We start from the raw sequence: 18,665 nt of genomic DNA, 5'->3' as shown, positions 1-18,665 counted from the left end.
TTTCTTGGTTAGGGTAAATACAAGTTGGAAAAAATAAAAAAACTTGAAAACAGAGCAACAAATAAACATATATCGTTTCTTGGTTAGAGTAATACAAGTTGAAAAAAATGGACAAGTCGACCCACAAGTCTTATCTTTACGTCGTCAAGAAGCAGAGAAATCGTTATCGCAAAAGATCAGATTGTCGTTGTACACTTTGCTTATTATATTAGTTTGCTTATTATATTATCCGTTTTATTTAATATTTTCACAATTAATTAAAAAAAAAGTCGCGGGGAAAATTAAAATAGAAAACAATCACGTCACGTCACGTCTTCCAAATAAATAAAGAGTAAAGATGGAATCTTAAATCGAAGCGAGAAGGATGGGCTCCATTGAAGAAGAATCTCCTCTCATCGAAGAAGGTTTAATCTCGCAGGTTTGATCATCAATTTCGCTCTTAGGGGTTGTTTCTAATCGATTGAATTTAGGTTAATCTGGATTTTGATTTTTCGCTCTCTCTCTTAGGGTTTTCATTTCTCCAAAAATCTTGACTTGAGCTTGAGTTTGATGATCTTATGCATGTTTGTTTGTTGAGAGATTTTTCTGGGTAATTGCTGTTGATTCCCTTCCATGTATTTATTTATAACCCTTGAGGGTGATTATGATTCCAAATGTATAAACTTTGCCAGAGCAGATCAGATTATGTTTTAGTTAAAACTATTTTGATGCTATTATTGTTCACTGCAATGGTCTTTGGCTAAAAGATGTAATCTTGACTTTTGTTTGACCAGGAACCAAAACTGTATGCTCAAGATGGTTCAGTGGACCTTCATGGAAACCCACCACTCAAGGAGAAGACAGGCAACTGGAAAGCTTGTCCTTTCATTTTAGGTACATTTTTGTTTCATTTCAATCCTATTCCTTATGTATCTTAACCTTATGAGGATGATGTTTTTAATGTGTAGGTAATGAATGCTGCGAGAGGCTAGCTTACTATGGTATAGCTGGGAATCTGATCACTTACCTCACCACTAAACTCCACCAAGGAAACGTTTCCGCTGCTAGAAACGTCACCACATGGCAGGGGACTTGTTATCTCACCCCGCTCATTGGTGCTGTCTTAGCCGATGCTTACTGGGGCAGATACTGGACCATCGCTTGTTTCTCCGGCATTTACTTCATCGTAAGCACCTTTTCAATGGTTGTGTCTTATCACACAATTGATTTGAAGTTTGAGTTTTGGTTTTCTTTGCTCTGTTTTTGGTTTAGGGCATGTCTGCACTAACTCTCTCAGCATCAGTTCCGGCACTAAAGCCAGCGGAATGCATTGGCACTTTCTGTCCATCAGCAACACCAGCACAGTACGCAATGTTCTTTGGAGGGCTTTACCTGATCGCCCTAGGCACTGGAGGCATCAAACCATGCGTCTCATCCTTCGGTGCAGACCAGTTCGATGACACGGACTCGCGCGAACGAGTTAAGAAAGCTTCCTTCTTCAACTGGTTCTACTTCTCCATCAACATTGGAGCGCTAGTCTCTTCTAGTCTTCTTGTCTGGATCCAAGAGAACCGCGGCTGGGGTTTAGGTTTTGGTATACCAACCGTCTTCATGGGATTAGCCATTGCAAGTTTCTTCTTTGGCACGCCTCTTTACAGGTTTCAGAAGCCTGGAGGCAGCCCTATCACTCGGATCTCCCAAGTGGTGGTCGCCTCGTTCCGTAAATCGACTCTCACAGTCCCTGAAGACGCAATGCTTCTGTATGAAACGCAGGACAAGAACTCTGCTATTGCTGGAAGTCGAAAAATCGAACATACCGATGATTGCCAGTAAGTTTCATCTTCTTCCTGGGAATGAATAGCTTTGCTTTACTAGCTCAACTGAAAGGAGCCATGCCATTGTGTTAGAGGTCCCTTGTTCCAGGGATAGCTAAGACAAGGGTCTTGGGGTTACTAAGAAAACACATTAAATCACTATAATAAATATATAATTTTTTTTTTGTTATTATCAATTTTCAATAAGTTTTAACCAATAAATTAATTAATTTTTTAAAAAATTTACAACATTTTCATAGAAAACACAAAAAATCTATTTTTGTGAACCAAATTTTTTTCTAAAACATCTATTATCCTAACGAGTATATATATAGCTTTGCTTTGTTTAACATGGGGTCTCTATTGATGCAGGTATCTTGACAAAGCTGCTGTTATCTCAGAAGAAGAATCCAGAGCCGGGGACTTCTCCAACTCGTGGAGACTATGTACTGTCACTCAAGTCGAAGAGCTCAAGATTCTGATACGAATGTTCCCTATCTGGGCTTCTGGTATCATCTTCTCAGCTGTATACGCGCAAATGTCCACGATGTTTGTTCAACAAGGCCGAGCAATGGACTGCAAAATAGGATCTTTCCAGCTTCCCCCTGCAGCGCTCGGGACGTTTGACACAGCTAGCGTCATCATCTGGGTTCCTCTCTACGACAGGTTCATCGTCCCTTTAGCTAGACGGTTCACTGGAGTAGACAAAGGATTCACTGAGATACAGAGAATGGGGGTTGGTTTATTCGTCTCTGTTCTCTGTATGGCAGCTGCAGCGATTGTCGAGATCATCAGGCTCCATTTAGCCAACGAGCTCGGGTTGGTTGAGTCTGGAGCTCCTGTCCCCATATCTGTGTTATGGCAGATCCCACAGTACTTCATCCTCGGTGCGGCGGAAGTGTTCTACTTCATAGGGCAGCTTGAGTTTTTCTATGATCAGTCACCTGATGCAATGAGGAGCTTGTGCAGTGCTTTGGCTCTTTTGACCAATGCTCTTGGGAACTACTTGAGTTCGTTGATCCTCACGCTGGTGACTTATTTCACGACGAGGAACGGTGAACAAGGTTGGATATCGGATAATCTGAACTCGGGTCATCTTGATTACTACTTCTGGCTTTTGGCTGGGCTTAGCCTTGTGAACATGGCGGTTTACTTCTTCTCTGCCGCTAGGTATAAGCAGAAGAAGGCGTCCAAGTTATAATGTGGTTGTTTGTTCTCTCTCTCTCTCCTTCCATTACATACAAAGTTTGTTTCCTTTCTTGTGTAAATTGTGTCTGTTTAAACTGTTTGTGTACTCGTTTCTTTCAGTTCCAAACAGTCTTCTCACATTTGCTTTTGCAGTGTTAAATCAATTACAATCTTCTAACCAACAAGTCAATAACTCTCTAAATTTTGTAGTGTTAAATTAGTATATGTACACACGATTACAAGTTATGCATGTTATATGAAATATATATTAAGAAAAAAAAACGAAAAATATGTTGTTTGAGAAAACTACCAAATTGAAGTTTAAAAATGTTCGTGTTACATGTTCAGGATAATTTGGTTTTCTAAGATCGATTGAATGCAATCGTTTCTTCTCTTTTCTGGAAACGAAGATCTGTTTCTTTTCTCAACTGCTTTGGGTTTTCTTTGTAACGGGTGCTCTGTTGAGCTGTTATTTCTTCATTGTGGATGCGCTGATTTTCAGGAGATCTGAATCTCCGGCGAAGATTCTCTGTTGGTGTTGAGTCAGTAAAAATTGTATTTTTTAAATATGTGTTTTCTTCCATTAGTGCACGTATCTCAGCAATCATGTCGACTCAGCTTTCCCGATTTGCTATTGGGTTATAAACAAATGGGCCTATTGTTTAGGCCGTCCTCGTAGTCTTTTTTGGGTTTTTGTTTACCTGGTTTAGACTTTTTGTTGTATATTGTGGACTGTTTGTATCTCTTTATTTTACGTTTTGCCTATCTTTGAACTTCTTTGTAAAATTTAGTTTCATGTTTAATAAATTTCAGATGACAAAAAGAAAAAAGTTCAAAAAAAAACAAAAATGTGAAGATTTTTTTTCTTAACATAAAAATGTTAAATTTTCACTTTTAACCGTTTAAATAGTTTATTTGATCTTTTTTTTAACTAAATCGTTTTAGATAAGTGAAAAATTAACTGCTAAAATTGATTTAACAGTTGATTTTTGTATATCTAAAACAATTTAGTAAAAACAAGATCAAAATAAAAAAAAATTAACAATTGAATGCTAAAATAAATCAAACTAAAAGTTTATGATTTTTTTTTTTGGCTAAGTAAAGACCAGTTCTCAGAATCCACCATCAGTGGTTCGTTCATCTTTTGTATAACTTAAAATGTTGTCGAAAAAATGTAAAAGACCATTGAATAAAACTTGGGCTTAGTAAATCAATTGAGCCCATTCAAACTATGACCCGGAACAAAAAAAACCTGACTACGTCCGGGTCAAGCAAATCGGAGTCGCCAAAGAGAAAGAAGGAGAGAGGTTAGGGATCGCGAGAGGAAAATGGAGGTTCCAGGTTCATCGAAGAAGATGATCGCAACGCAGGAAGAGATGGTGGCAGCCAAAGTACCGCTCGGATACAGAGATCAGTGCGCTCATCTCCTGATGCCGCTCAACAAATGTCGCCAGGCTGAGTTCTTCCTCCCGTGGAAGTGCGAGGACGAGCGCCACGTGTACGAGAAGTGCGAGTACGAGCTCGTGATGGAGAGGATGCTCGCGATGCAGAAGATCCGCGAGGAAGAAGCCAAGGCTAAACAGAATAAGCTACAAGGGAACGGTGTTCCTCTTATCCCTAAGACCGCTAATGCTTAGCCCCTCCTCGGTTCGATCTTCCAGCTTCCCGGTTAGTCTCCGGTTCCATTTGATTGAATTAGATATTCGCGGTTCTATTTTTCGGTTTAGGTTTGGTTGCGAATTGAATGAGATTGTTTGGTGTTTAGATTTGAACATTTGACTAATATTGGATTCAGTTTTGAGGAAAGAGTCTTCTTTTACACCACAAGCATAAGCCTTTTTTGGATCAATCATGCTTGAGAAATGTGTTCGTCTTTGCATTTGATTGTTCTTGTAAGCTATCTCAAGTTTGGATAAGCCTAGTTCCATCGTTAACTCGACTCTCTGCAGGTTGTGTTAGTCTTGTTTCCTGTTACACTCAAAAGCTTAATACATTAGTCTTTAAGTAGGAAGTAATTAACACTATCAGTGTGTGAGCTTGTAAATTGTGTCTTAGATATTATGGCTACAGTTACTTTGGGGTTGTTAGTTATAAATCCTTAGGAATCTTTGTGATTACAGCAGGCAATGAACACTTAGCTCTGTTCTTCTGCTTTTTTACTAAGCCGGAAGAAGAGATTCGCTGATTAACAGGACGCAGCTCAAATTTGCTAGACTATATATATTATGTTTGATTTATGTTCTCTTACTTGTAGGCTTTGAAAGCCTTAAGCTTGGTTATTGTGTGAGCTTGTAAATTGTGTCACAGATAGGCTACAGTCACTTCGTGTTACTTGCTAAATCCTTATGAAGAATCACAGAACGCACTAATGTGTGTCTTAGTCTCCGGTTCATCGGGTCTTCTTGGTGATTTGATTGAATTAGATATTCGTGGTTCCATTTTTCGGTTTAGGTTTGGTTCCGAATTGAATGAGATTGGTTGGTGTTTAGATTTGAACATTTGACTAATATTGGATTCAGTTTTGAGGAAAGAGTCTTCTTTGACGAATTGTTCTTCTTTGCATTTGTTTGTTCTTGTAAGCCATCTCAATCAGTGATGTCTCAAGTTTGGATAAGCCTAGTTCCATCGTTAACTCGACTCTCTGCAGGTTTTGTTAGTCCTAGAGAGTTCTTTTTGCACTCAATTTAGCTTAAAGTACTACTCAGTAGTAGCTTGTAAGTTGTTTCTCAGATATCATGGCTATAGTTACTTTGGTGTTGCTATTTATAAATCCTTAGGACGCTTTGTGATTACAGCACGCACTACACACTTAGCTCTGTTCTTCTGCTTTAAAGATTCTGCAAGAAGATACACTCCTTTATTTGGTTGATTATATATGCATATAGCATATGTTCAGAAGATACATTCCTCTGAACATTTATGTTATCCCACTTCTAGGCTTACAAACTCTTATGCTTGGTCAATGTTTGAACTTGTAAACTGTCTCTTAGATATCGTGGCTAGTCACTATGTTGTACTTATATGAATCTGTAAGAAGCATTGTGAAATTACAGCACTCACTACAGATTTAGGCCTGTGTCTGAACATCTTCTGGTTTAAAGATTCTGCAAAGCAGATACACACTCCTTGATTCGGTGGATTGTATATGCATATGTCGGTCAGTGTCACAACAGCTACATGAATATTCTCTTTATTTATACCTTCTCACTTGCCATTGAGTACTACAATGTTCATTGTCCTTGCCACTATGATTTGACAGTAACGGGTGTTTCTCTGCTCTATAGACAGACACCCGTACTAAATGTTTGGTCTGAGATTCTCTAGCATGTCAATGATTTTGTTTCACCTGACTCTTTTGCTCATTCTTCTTCTGTGTCCTAATTCATACTCTGAAATATTTGGACAGGGAATCTCTGGAACTGTGAAGAAGGTGGGGCTCTGCTTTTCAGTATTTTCTTCTTGTTGGTGATGAAAAATTTGTTGCTACATTCTCAGATGTTCAAAGATTATCTCTCTTTTCGTTTTTTTTCTTCCTCTTGTTTAACTTTGTGAAACTGTTTCACAGAAAGAAAAAAAATAAGATGCAAACACTCATCTTTTTGTTCGTTTTTCTATCTTTAATCTTTGAGAGAGAGAAAATGGAACATATTATATACAATATAAACAATTTCATCGAGTTAAATTTATTCAGCCAATTATATTTAATATAGACAATCGTTTTTTTTTTTTTTGCTAAATTTTGTAGACAATCGTCTTCATCGAGTTATATTTTTTTTTTGTCAACCATCGAGTTATACATTTATTCAGCCAATTATAAACAATTGCTTTTCTATAGGTTCCACATTTACATCGAGTTAAATTTATTCAGCCAAAAAATTGTCTTCAACATTTTTCGTTTGTCAACTATGTCTTCAACAAGATAAGCGAAATCCCCTATATTTGACCCTAAATATTAACTTTCATATAATAATCTACAATTTAACTTATTTTATACGAATGTGTAGATGGATGCACATGTTACTACTTTGTAGCGTATCTCCGTGATATATGATGAGAAGGCCAAAAAACATGGAATGAGAGAATAAAAGAGGTTATGCTTTTTTGAAACAAAAAGAGGTTATGCTAAGAAAACATATTAAACCTAAATTCCAATCCCGAAGGATGAAAAGTCAAGAGTTGTTTGGTCCTACTTCCAATAATTATGCACTCACTACTCTAAACTTTTCACATAGCCATGCATTAAACTTTGTCTTTGTAATTTATATATTAGACTTTTGTGGCCCATCCATTCCTAAATCACACTTTTAAACTACTATCTTTCACTTTTGTTCTTCTGTTTACTGTTCTCAAGTGTGAAGGGCTAATTCTTCTCCCTTCTCTCTAGGTGTTTTATGGATTGCACCCTTTTTATATTATTTATTTATTGTCTCGGAATTTGCCTTGTGCTCGCATGTGCTATGAGTCTATGACTGAACTTAATCAGTGGGTGATGAGAATATTGACCCCCCAAAAAAATAAATATTAACAGGTATCAAATCTATAGTTTGGTGAGATTTGCACATCCAAATAACAAAAAAAAAAAGAGAATTTCATCGTTTTGGTATCCAAATCCAGTTGGGTTACATTATCTTTACATATATGTATAAAGTCTTGGTATGATAAACAAACAAACAAAGAGAACTATTGAATGTTTTGATTTTGGTAAAGCCATGAATCATGGACCTCTACAGTCAATTTACTCATTCAATTTCTCTTGGAGCTATTTGTCAACTGCCACACTCATTAAATGTATTGTTTTCATTTTTTTTATCCCACTTTTCCTTATTTTTTTATCACTGAATGAAACTTATATCACAATACCTTGAATTTGTTCTCTTTTATTGTTTGTGTTGTAAATTTTATTATATAGTCTAAAGCGAAAGCGCGTTAATTTTAATAAATAGTCGATTTGGCATACAAATAATCAGTATTTATATTAGTTACAACCTTAGGAAAAACCATTCTTTTTAACTACTTCCGTTTATATATTAGGAAAAATATTTCAGTGTTTACTTCAACAGTCTATGCATGACGGGTGAACCATATGACAGTTAATTTAAATATCAGTTTAGGAAATATGATCCAGAAATTTTTGTAGTCTTGGATGTTAATAGTGTTTTATAAGGAATACAAGAAGGCTACAAATCTCTCAAGTTGTAGCCTTTTTGAGACTTTGTTATCTTAGTCCAATAGTTTGATCATTTGTATTGTCTCTCTTTTGATTATTTATTTTGAACAATGATCATAACCTAGCTTTCTGTAACATTCTTCTGGTGAATATATAGATAATATACGTAACTTCGGTATCTTTGAAAAGCTGGTGACTGAATATAATATTCTAATTAGCAATTACCGTCTAATCAAACATTAATCTTTTCTCAACCATGGGGCATCATTGTTTAAATTCTCTTAAATCGCTTTAGCGATTTGGTATATAAAGCGATTTGGTATATACGCAGAATTCCACATGTTTATAATAATATAGAGAATGTATTGAATGAGAAGAAAAGGGAGAGAGAGCATAGTAGTCTACGTTAAAGGTCAATGACACCTCTATTTGATTGTGTCTGATTTATGTTTTTTTCCTTGGGTAAAGGTCTTAGTTTTGTTTAAAATAAAAAGACGACGACTTTGTTAAGTTTTTTTTTTTTCAATAAATAACTTTGTTAAGTTTGTTTATTATTTTATCCTCTTAAATTAATATTCATATTTTTTTGCACTTCTTTTTTTATTGAAAAAAGGCTTTCAAATTTTTTTGCACTTCTTGATAGCGCGAAACCACGTGTGAGTTGTCTTATAAATAACTTGGAATCTATTATCTATAATACTACGAGAAATCGTACACGTAATGTGAGTAACGAGTAACCAACCGTGGGATAATTAATAAAGTATTATGATTTTTGTAAAGGAAATACTACTAGTATGAAATCTGTCCCGAATGGAATTTATAAGACATGCATGTAGTCGGACGGTGTTGGTAAAAGGAGGGACTGAGATTACATATACTGTATTCTTTAATATTTTTTCGAGGGATGATTTATGCTCACTAAAAGTATTATCAGAAGTTGATTTGAAACGAACTTATTCGGGACAAGAGAACCTATTAAGATCCAGAATTTTGTAATTAAATTAAAAATTATCACAAGTTAATTGGATCCCTAGATAGAAAACTGGAGAAATGATTAATTATATATGGCCTAAAAGCATTTCTAACTCATCTCTATTTTACAGGTTTTTATTACAAAGAAAAATATAGAAGAAAATTTTGTTGTAATAGATGTTTTCAGTGGAACCACAATTTGATATTATCACATGAACCATTTGATACATTTGAAAATAACGAATGATAAAATTTTTAATGGAAAAGACACCTCTTAGTCAACACTTTTAAAATTTGCTTCTCTTGAAAAAATACTGGAGAAAGGCAAATCTTAAAGAGAAAGAAGAAGAAGAAACCTGATGATCCTTTCATTGAGGCTGTCTTCTTGAATACTTCCTAACTTGTCAAATTGATTTCTTGAATACTTCCTAACTTGTCAAATTGATGATTCATGAATCAACAGTGACCTAGTTAGTGGTTTATTGTAGAGTTTTAAAGATCAAAATAATGGATGTTGAATCATTTGGATTCAGTGGATACATCAGAAGTCTCTCAGTTTTACATGTTGAGATGGCAGAGTTGTTATGGATAAGAAAATGTTCTAAAATAATTTCTGGTTCATTCATTTTGAGTTAACCATAAGTTATGTCAAAGAAAAATCTTTATCCTTTTAGATTAAAGTTTATAGAGTTATTATTAGATCTAAAATCTCTTCTAGGACTTCAGGAGTTTTGATTTTCAACTATTTAAAATCTAACGTTGATTTTGTTAATACTTATGATTATTCGAAAAGATACAATATGCAATGTAAATATATAACTTTTCATAGAATATTTAGATGTGCCAAAACCGTAGGCAATAACCTATATAGAAACAAAATGAATGGGAAATGAGAGAACACAAATAATAATAGAGAATTAGGGGGGGAGGGAACGAAGTCAAAACGGTGGTCCAAAAGATATTAGGAAGGACCGTTGTAAGTTTCTGAAATCAGAAAGTTAAACACGAAACCCCAACGAAAAACAAAAATAGGAACAATTATTAATGCTATGGTCAAAGCTTAGCAGCAGCTGGCCTATATAAATTTGGGGCAATATATGGTGAAAAAGAGCGAGTAAAAAGTCTGATGAAGTGTTAGACGAAACTTGTTCATTGGGGTAAATCTCAAATCCCTACAAGGTAAATATTATAGACCCATGTGTAGACAAGAGATTAGTATTGGATGATCAAAAGTAGTCAGTTCTTTTTTTGCATGCAAGTTGTATATTATAGCCTTGTGTAGATATCTCTGATTCTCTGGTACGTTGATATGCATCTCTTTAAACTATTTATATATTTTAAGATAATAATAATAATGGGGTCAAGAGTCAAGGCTGATGTAACCAAAGCCAAAACAATTTTCGTATAATTACCATTTTTGTAGATTATATATGGCTATGTCCTTGTAGCTACGTCAAAAAACAAATCTCACCTCGTTTTTCTTAATAAACAAATTTATAAAGTACCAAATAAAAACACTAAAACATTCCAGCTGGTTACTTTTTATACCTTCGTTATAAAAAAAAAATGTCTTTACGAGATCTGAGTATCGCCAAATCTTCACGTATGTCGTGAACAATTCATAAACCTATGGTTTTAGCTCTTTTCAGTGTAGATTTTCTTACGTTTTTTTTTAGATTTTCTTAAGCTGAAATAATATTTTACATAATTTGATTCAAATTTTGATTTGTAAATATAATTATCCAAAGAGAAAAAGACTAGGATAGCACCAAACCAAGTTTATGTTCCCAAAGTAGCACTCAAGGTTCAAAGTCACAAAAATATGTTTCATTAAAGAGGTAAATATACATTTATACCCCTTGGGTTAATTAATCCAAACCTTAGGGTTTAGAGTTAAGGGGTGGGGTTTTGGAATTAGGGTTTAAAATTTTATAAAAAAAAAAATATTAAAATAAAAAAAAAAATTTTAAAAACAGTTTTAAAAAGTATTTTTAAATTATAAAAATAAAATTTGAAAAAAAAATAAAAAATTTCGAGAAAAAAAAATTGTAAAAATTTCGAATCTGAAAACATATAATCTGAAACTATATAAAAAAAAATCTTTTTTTCATTTTTTTCATTTTTATTTTATTTATTTTTATTTATTTTTGTTTGTTTATTTAATTTTAAACCAAGGGTATTAGGGATATTTTACTCTTTAATGAATGTCATTTTTGTGACTTTCTCCTTCTAATGCTATTTTTGAGACATAAATTTCAAAAGGTGCTATTATTGACAATTGCCCTTATCCAAATTGTGTTAATGTTTTTTATATGATGCTCAAATCAGAAAATTTCTAATGATATTAAATTTTACTTAGAATTTAATATTTCAAATTAAATCTAAACTATATATCAAACAAAATCCAAAATCGAAACATAAATCAATTACAATTCCAGTTTAAACACAACTACAATGGAATATCCGGCAAATAAAAATGAATGAACCTTTTCTAAAAAGGTCTAATAATTAGTTTTTGGCATTTTGCAGATATATATGTAAAGAGGGGTGTATATATATATATATATGTATGAGTGCATTCAAAAAGACAAAAAGAATAGATGGAAAAAGAGACAGTCATCTTTTAGAAAAAGCCAAAACCATTTCAGAAAACAAAAGAGACTTGCTCTTTTAAATCCAACACATACCCACAAATCCTCTCCTACGTTTCTCTGTCTTCTGTTCTTGGTTTCTGTGCTCCAAATCTAAAAGACGTTTTAGGGTTCTTGAGACTGATTTGTGAAGGAATGGGTACGTGTGGTGGAAGAAACGGCAACGACGTTGGCTTTAACGGTCACGGAGGCGGCAGAGTTAGGCCATACGTACGGTCTCCAGTGCCTCGACTCAGATGGACGCCGGAGCTCCACCGTTGTTTCCTAAACGCCGTCGATATGCTTGGTGGCCAACATAGTACGTTTCTTTTCTCCTTCAATATTTCGACAAAAATGCAACCTTTTGTTACTTTGTTTTATTCAAGTTTCTGAAGAAAAGCTTCACACTTTTTGCTACTTCGTTTCACTTAAATATATATATTTTAAGTTTTGAATTTTTGGATCTTTTTCGAAACAGATTGGAATTTTCTCATTGTTTTGTCAAGTTTTTGAACCAAACCTCACAGTTTTTGCTAATTTGTTTCATCCATATGTCTTCAAGTTTGGATTTGTTAGGGAATTTCTAATAAGTATAAACATTTTTATCATCTTGTCAAGTTGTTGAACGATGCCTTCATACTTTTGCTACTTTGTTTCATTCCTATATCTAAAGTTTGGAGTTTTTTATTATTATTTTTTTGGATATTTCGTCCAAAGTTTGAAAATTTCTCATTATTTTCTGTCATCATCCTTCAAGAATAATTTTCGTCAAGTTTCTGAACCATGCTCGCAAGTCACACTTTTGCAATTATGTTTCATGCTCTACAAAATATTAAAGTTACTCATTACCTTTTTCATGAATAGTCAACATAAAGAATCATCATAGTTACCTTTTTAATCTTTTTGTTCTCGTTGTATTTATGTTGGGTTTTATGAAACAGGAGCCACTCCAAAGCTTATTCTTAAGATGATGGATGTGAGGGGACTCACCATTTCACATGTCAAGAGCCATCTCCAGGTAATAGATTTACCTGACGTTAGTTTTGTTCTCTCTTAGCCTTATATCTTTTTCATAGTATCTTGAATATTAAAATCCCTGTCTCTTCTTTTTTCATCACATACAACAGATGTATAGAGGTTCTAAACTCACTTTGGGCAAATCAGGTATGGACTTTTTGTCCATTTTTTTTTCCATAAATATTCTGAAATGATATGATTTATAGAAGAACTGGACCGCTGATTTTAATCTGAACTGTTAACATCAAAACTATAATAATGGATGGAATTTAATTGTTTTACAGCATCTGTTTGTAGTATGTACTATTGGTCTAGTGTCATGATTCATAAGACAATTGTTATAAATACATATAGCTTTCTTTTATATTAAAACAAATTATTTTTATTGATCAAGGGAATATTCATTATAGTCTATTATTTTTTCATTTTTGGGGACAGAGGAAAGCTCTTTATCTTCAATAAGAAGAAGACAAGACACTGAAGAAGATTATCTTCATGACAACTTGTCTTTACCCTCAAGGAATGATTGTCTTTTGGGGTTTCACTCGTTTCCTCTTTCTTCACATTCTTCTCTTAGGTAAATTTTTATTCATTTATATTTTCTGACATGTTTTTAATTTTGTATCAGTGAAGCTATCATAATATACCCTTTTGTCTGTATTTGAATTGTACTTTTTAATATTGTTTACTTTGGCACAGAGGAGGAAGAAGAGAGAATCAGACTTCACAGTCTGGTGGTGGTGATGATGATGATGACTTTCTTCACATCATAAACATGGAGAAGACGAAAGAAACGACGGCGTTTCCATCACATCAATGCCACAAGGTATGTTTTATTAACTTTTATGTCAACGTGTAGTTTCATCTAATTAGTAAAATATACTCTAGTTGTTCAGAAAAAAAAAAGTAAAATATACTCTCATTATATACTTTTGGATTTAATTTTGAAGCCTAAGCAAAATTAAATCCAGGCCGGTTCAATAATGTTTCTCCTTCGATTCTAGATTGGACATTAGATTTTGATTTGCTGTCTTAACCGGTTTGACTGAAACTGGGTGAAATTTAAAAATCGAGTCGTGTCCGGTTTAGTTACCTAGTTGTCATAGGAACTTAAGGTTCATTAGAACTCAGATTTTTTTCCGGCTTAGGTTTATTATAACTTTTTAGGTTTATTGAAATTGGGGTAACACAATCCGAATCTTGTCCGGTTTAGAAGCTGATTTATTTGTTTGTCTTGTCCTCAATAGAAGACAGAGAAGGAGAAGAACAAATGGGAGAACAGTGGGAAAGAACAAGAAGAGGAAGATTTGTCGCTGTCTCTGTCTTTGAACCATCATCAATGGAGAAGCAACGGGTCATCAGTGAGCGAAACGAGTGAAGCAGTCTCCACTTGTTCTGCACCATTCGTCTTCAAAGATTGCTTTGCTTCTTCACCAAAGATTGATCTCAACCTTACTCTTTCAGTTTCTCTCCTCAGCAGCTGAAACCAGTAAATAAATATCTGTCTGCTTAGATTAGTCCCAGTGAAAACATTTCAGATGATTTTGTTGTTAAACTCCTAGGATTTCTTGTTTATCAGAGATTAAAAGTTAATGGAGCAAATCTTGAAAATAAAATTTACATAAACACTAAATATCAAACTGAAACCTGTAATAATGAATTTAACCCAATAATAAAACACAGAGCCAAAACTTAAATCCTAACCAAGACAAGATGCTGATTTTTTTTTTCATTTTTGGAAGTTTATACTTGACGTTTATACAACATTTATTGATATAATCAAAACAAATAAAATTTACATAAACGTTAATGTCAAACTGAAACCAAGTAATGAATTTAACCCAATAATAAAACACAGTTCCAAAACTTAAATCATATAATCAAAACAATATGCTGATTTATTTCATATCTGGAAGATTTAAAACTAAAAAGGGAAGAGAAAAGTTATTTATACATCATTTATTGATATCCCATCAATCCAGTAATTTCTCTAGGTAAAATAGTAAAAAAAGGAAAAAAACCCAAATAAAGTCTTAAAATTAAGTTTTTGGCGTCGGTGCCGACGATGGTCGGTGTAGATGAATCTATCGCACCGTCTTCCCTCGAGGCTCAAGACGATGACGAAGCTCCACGTTTCGTCCCTCGACGCTAACCGCTCCTCCGTCTCCGCCGTAGCTTCTTTCGTCATGCCGCCGTGTTCCCGTCCCCTACGCCGAGCCGTTACATTCATCCTCGCCATTTCCATCTCCATCTTCGTCCTCTACCGATCCCTTGATTCCCTCGACGCCGTCCCTCGCTCCTCCTCCTCGATCTTCTCTCGCATTTTCCCCTCATTCGATTCCTTCCAGTCTCTGGTTAGCTTCTTCCTCCTCTTCGCTTTCACATTGTCACCAGAACATTTTGAAATTCGACGAATGTAGAGTACGATTCTTGATTTAGGCTTTGATCGGTTCCCTAATTTAGAAACTAAGTTAGCATTTGAGTTTGATCTCTTGATTTGAAGATGTTATCTAAACCTAAGCTTGATGTTAGGAGCTTGAAGAGCCTAAGCTTGAAGATGTTCTTCGTAGAGCTGCAACTCGAGACAACACTGTGATTCTAACGACTTTGAACGAAGCTTGGGCTGCTCCTGGCTCTGTTATCGATCTCTTCTTCGAGAGTTTTCGAATCGGTGAAGGAACAGGCATGCTTTTAAACCATTTGGTGATCATTGCCCTGGATGCTAAAGCGTACTCCCGTTGCCGAGAGCTTCACAAGCATTGCTTCAGTCTCGAAACAGAAGGTGTTGATTTCTCGGGAAAGGAGGCTTACTTTATGACTCGTTCTTACTTGAAGATGATGTGGAGAAGAATCGACTTCTTGCGCTCTGTTCTTGAATTGGGTTACAACTTTGTCTTCACGGTATAACCATTTTCTTGAACGAGTGTGTTCAGGTTTCATGTTCTTGGAAATGATTTGGTTTTCTTTGCTTCTCCAGGATGCTGATGTGATGTGGTTCAGAAACCCTTTTACACGGTTTTACAGATACGCTGACTTCCAGATCGCTTGTGACCATTACTTAGGAAGGTCGAATGATTTAGAGAATAGACCTAACGGAGGGTTTAGCTTTGTGCGGTCTAACAACAGGACTATACTCTTCTACAAGTACTGGTACGCTTCACGGATCAGGTACTCGGGGTATCACGACCAGGACGTTCTTAACTTCATCAAGAGGGAGCCTTTTGTTTTCAGAATCGGGCTTAGGATTAGGTTCTTGAACACGGCGTATTTTGGTGGACTCTGTGAGCCAAGCAAAGATATGAATCTGGTTCGTACCATGCATGCGAATTGCTGCTTTGGTATGGATAGTAAGCTTCATGATCTTAGAATCATGCTTCAAGATTGGAGAGACTTTATGGCTTTACCACTTCATCTTAAACATGAGTCTGGTTTCTCTTGGAAAGTTCCTCAGAATTGCAGGTTTTTTTTAAATTGAATCCATCTTGTTTTATTTCTACTAGCGATTGTTTAAGGAAATCATGTTTGTTTTTGTTTGTTTGCAGTCTTGATTCACTTCGGAGATATGATGAGTCTATGTACGACGAAGAGAGCGAGCCACCAGGAGAATCCCAAGAGTGAAGTGTGTATGTGTTTACAAATGTATATAGAGATCTGTTTTTGTTACGTGAAGAAGAAGAATGATGGAAGCCAAGTTCTGTAAAAATCACCGATCGTTCTCAAAGAGGAACACATAATGCAAATGTCTTGTTTGTTGTGCCAGAAGAGCCCATTTTCTCTAGTAATGAGGAGTACTTGTTCATTAATATTTGCAATTTTTAACAAATATTTTCTAGCACATTTATGTGTTCAAAGTGTAATCTCAACATGCAAGATTTAAATTGACGTTTGGTGGACAAACTACAAACGGTTAATGCCAGATTGTTTTATGCAATTGAAAAACTGGCAGAAAGAAATATGAAATGTAAACAGAGTTATAAAATAAGAAGTTTCTCATGTAAGTGATCTACTGGAAATCGTTACATGTAAAATGATGAAGTGGGTACACGTTTATGTGATGACAAATTATATGAACTAACAAATTTACGTCCCTAGTCCAAGAGAAGAAACCACCATGTGCCGCAACAACCTGCACGTAGCCTATACACCTTTTTTTTGTCAACAGCCTATACACATATATTTAATAACTTGACGTTCTGAAGAAAAGAGTGAATAACTTGGTTCATGGTTACATTAATTAACTAAAATAAAACTATACCCCCTCCCCTTGTTTTTAAATAGATGATGTTTTGAAGAAAACTTTTTGTTTCAAATTACATGATGTTTTCAAATTTAATGTTAACTTTAATGATTGTATGCTATATGACTTCTTATATTATGCAACTTGATTTTTATTAGTTTAATTATGGTTAGTTATATAGTTTATGATGTTTCTGTTAAGAAAATGTATAAAATTAAATGTTTTTAATATGTCTGCACAATTCCAAACCGGTGGGAATATTTTATATTTGAAATTAAATGTGAAGAATTAGAAGCATCGAAATAAACTAGAACAAATATTAACAACATATCGGGCATTTGTTTTAATTAAACCGATCATTGGTATATTAAAAAAAGATTTGTCTATGATAGTCCTATAAGAACTTGTTTCATTCGCATAGATAGTTCCGACAACAAAACCATATATGTGAAGGTAAATAAGAACATTCCTAGATTGAAGATATCAAACTTCTCTTAAAGATTTATTTGACATTCTTCTGCAGCACTCTTTGTTTCGTGCGATCTATACATCAACAACACTCTTATATGTACATTTCAGTTAAACTCTCGAACCCAAGGCAGACTACTTGAACAAAATTCAAACTACAGGACACTATATGCATTCGGCTTGATACATTAGCGAATTTAATTTTGTACTTCTTTCTGAATTAATGTAATGTTTAGTGCCTTTGCATAGTTATGTTTCACATTAAAACGATAGGCAATCTTTTGAACGTCAGATACAAGATTCCCTCCATTTTATGTAATGATAACCCATATAATATCTCTTTTTTTTCCCATATAATATCTCGAGGTATGAGTTCATGTAATCAGCCAATTAATTAGCATTTTAAGGTCTACTAGTTTTTGGTTTATTGTAATATCTGCTCAATTTCTTGTTGATATAAAGATTCTGACCTTGAAAGATAAGTCAATTAAAGAAAAGAACAAACAAAAAGTGAAATATTAAGCTCAAACTAACTCAGAGTGAAGAACAAAGTTTAGCATTAAAAGGCAATTTTTGTAACGTTCGCGACAATATTGTTATTCAAGATACCATCTTTGAAAGGTTTATAGGCTCTTCATGACTTACACGCGGTCATATGCTTTCTTAGTTACATATGAAAGATTTATAGGCTCTCCATGACTTACACCCGGCACAATTTTTTTCTTAATAATTTATAAATTTTACTTAAAAAGATATGAGAGACTTATAGCTTTTCATTAACTTACAAGTGGCAAAACATATGTTTAGATAGATATGAAAATTTTATAGGCTCTCCATGACTTACACGTGGCATTAACTGTTGTAACTTGTTGGTAATAATCACACATAAACTTCCAAAATAAAATTTGACAAAATACCCATATATTAGTCTGTTTTCAGAAAATTATATAAAATTACATAACTTTATCTGAATTATGTTACTGCCTCAAAAATTTGTTTTCCTTACATAGGACCCAAATTAATCATTTAACTTCATCATTTTCAAAATTTTATGTGGTAAAAAAATAAATTTCATAGAGATCGAGATAATTATGGTTTCAAAAAATCTTATTTCAACAGCATAATATTGTCATAGACACCCATTGGTGTAAATTTCGTTTGCAATTGGAACCGGGGACTATATAGATTTAAAG

The 18,665-nt window shown here is 34.3% G+C and overlaps 4 protein-coding genes across 5 annotated transcripts; all 4 read left to right on the top strand.

The window, feature by feature from the left end:
• The first annotated feature begins 202 nt into the window (after positions 1-202).
• On the top strand, positions 203-3,145 carry LOC103827536 (protein NRT1/ PTR FAMILY 8.3). Its single transcript, XM_009103035.3, has 5 exons — positions 203-418; positions 774-873; positions 948-1,165; positions 1,252-1,808; positions 2,166-3,145. Exons 1-5 carry the CDS (start codon positions 365-367, stop codon positions 2,992-2,994), a joined length of 1,758 nt encoding a protein of 585 aa, XP_009101283.1. The 5' UTR covers positions 203-364; the 3' UTR covers positions 2,995-3,145.
• A 1,097-nt stretch (positions 3,146-4,242) lies between these two features.
• On the top strand, positions 4,243-6,667 carry LOC103827535 (NADH dehydrogenase [ubiquinone] 1 beta subcomplex subunit 7). Its single transcript, XM_009103034.3, has 2 exons — positions 4,243-4,649; positions 6,388-6,667. The coding sequence occupies exon 1, from the start codon at positions 4,310-4,312 to the stop codon at positions 4,616-4,618; it is 309 nt and encodes a 102-aa protein (XP_009101282.1). The 5' UTR covers positions 4,243-4,309; the 3' UTR covers positions 4,619-4,649; positions 6,388-6,667.
• A 4,566-nt stretch (positions 6,668-11,233) lies between these two features.
• LOC103827534 (putative Myb family transcription factor At1g14600) lies at positions 11,234-14,342 on the top strand. Its single transcript, XM_009103032.2, has 6 exons — positions 11,234-12,069; positions 12,692-12,768; positions 12,878-12,914; positions 13,206-13,344; positions 13,467-13,593; positions 14,015-14,342. The coding sequence occupies exons 1-6, from the start codon at positions 11,907-11,909 to the stop codon at positions 14,249-14,251; spliced, it is 780 nt and encodes a 259-aa protein (XP_009101280.1). The 5' UTR covers positions 11,234-11,906; the 3' UTR covers positions 14,252-14,342.
• Positions 14,343-14,607: 265 nt separating this feature from the next.
• On the top strand, positions 14,608-16,678 carry LOC103827533 (uncharacterized protein At4g15970). 2 transcript variants are annotated; one of them, XM_009103030.2, is made up of 4 exons: positions 14,608-15,121; positions 15,303-15,668; positions 15,745-16,226; positions 16,310-16,678. In XM_009103030.2, exons 1-4 carry the CDS (start codon positions 14,846-14,848, stop codon positions 16,383-16,385), a joined length of 1,200 nt encoding a protein of 399 aa, XP_009101278.1. In that variant the 5' UTR covers positions 14,608-14,845; the 3' UTR covers positions 16,386-16,678. The 2 variants fall into 2 exon arrangements, with proteins under 2 accessions (XP_009101278.1, XP_009101277.1); XM_009103029.2 differs by having other exon boundaries at positions 14,755-15,121; positions 15,300-15,668.
• Positions 16,679-18,665: the final 1,987 nt, after the last annotated feature.

The sequence above is a fragment of the Brassica rapa genome, chromosome A06 (assembly GCF_000309985.2).
Source record: "Brassica rapa cultivar Chiifu-401-42 chromosome A06, CAAS_Brap_v3.01, whole genome shotgun sequence".
Taxonomy (NCBI): Eukaryota; Viridiplantae; Streptophyta; class Magnoliopsida; order Brassicales; family Brassicaceae; genus Brassica; species Brassica rapa.
Note: the sequence above shows the minus strand (reverse complement) of the source record. Positions and strands in the feature narration are given on the sequence as shown.

Excerpts from the sequence above, each read along its gene's own strand:
- LOC103827533 (XM_009103029.2), top strand. The coding sequence starts at position 14,846 with ATGAATCTATCGCACCGTCTTCCCTCGAGGCTCAAGACGATGACGAAG. Across the intron at positions 15,122-15,299 it reads TCGATTCCTTCCAGTCTCTG|GAGCTTGAAGAGCCTAAGCT; the intron begins GTTAGCTTCTTC and ends GCTTGATGTTAG. Across the intron at positions 16,227-16,309 it reads AAAGTTCCTCAGAATTGCAG|TCTTGATTCACTTCGGAGAT; the intron begins GTTTTTTTTAAA and ends GTTTGTTTGCAG.
- LOC103827536 (XM_009103035.3), top strand. The coding sequence starts at position 365 with ATGGGCTCCATTGAAGAAGAATCTCCTCTCATCGAAGAAGGTTTAATC. Across the intron at positions 419-773 it reads AAGAAGGTTTAATCTCGCAG|GAACCAAAACTGTATGCTCA; the intron begins GTTTGATCATCA and ends TTGTTTGACCAG. Across the intron at positions 1,809-2,165 it reads GAACATACCGATGATTGCCA|GTATCTTGACAAAGCTGCTG; the intron begins GTAAGTTTCATC and ends CTATTGATGCAG.
- LOC103827535 (XM_009103034.3), top strand. The coding sequence starts at position 4,310 with ATGGAGGTTCCAGGTTCATCGAAGAAGATGATCGCAACGCAGGAAGAG.
- LOC103827534 (XM_009103032.2), top strand. The coding sequence starts at position 11,907 with ATGGGTACGTGTGGTGGAAGAAACGGCAACGACGTTGGCTTTAACGGT. Across the intron at positions 12,915-13,205 it reads ACTCACTTTGGGCAAATCAG|AGGAAAGCTCTTTATCTTCA; the intron begins GTATGGACTTTT and ends TTTTGGGGACAG. Across the intron at positions 13,345-13,466 it reads TCTTCACATTCTTCTCTTAG|AGGAGGAAGAAGAGAGAATC; the intron begins GTAAATTTTTAT and ends ACTTTGGCACAG.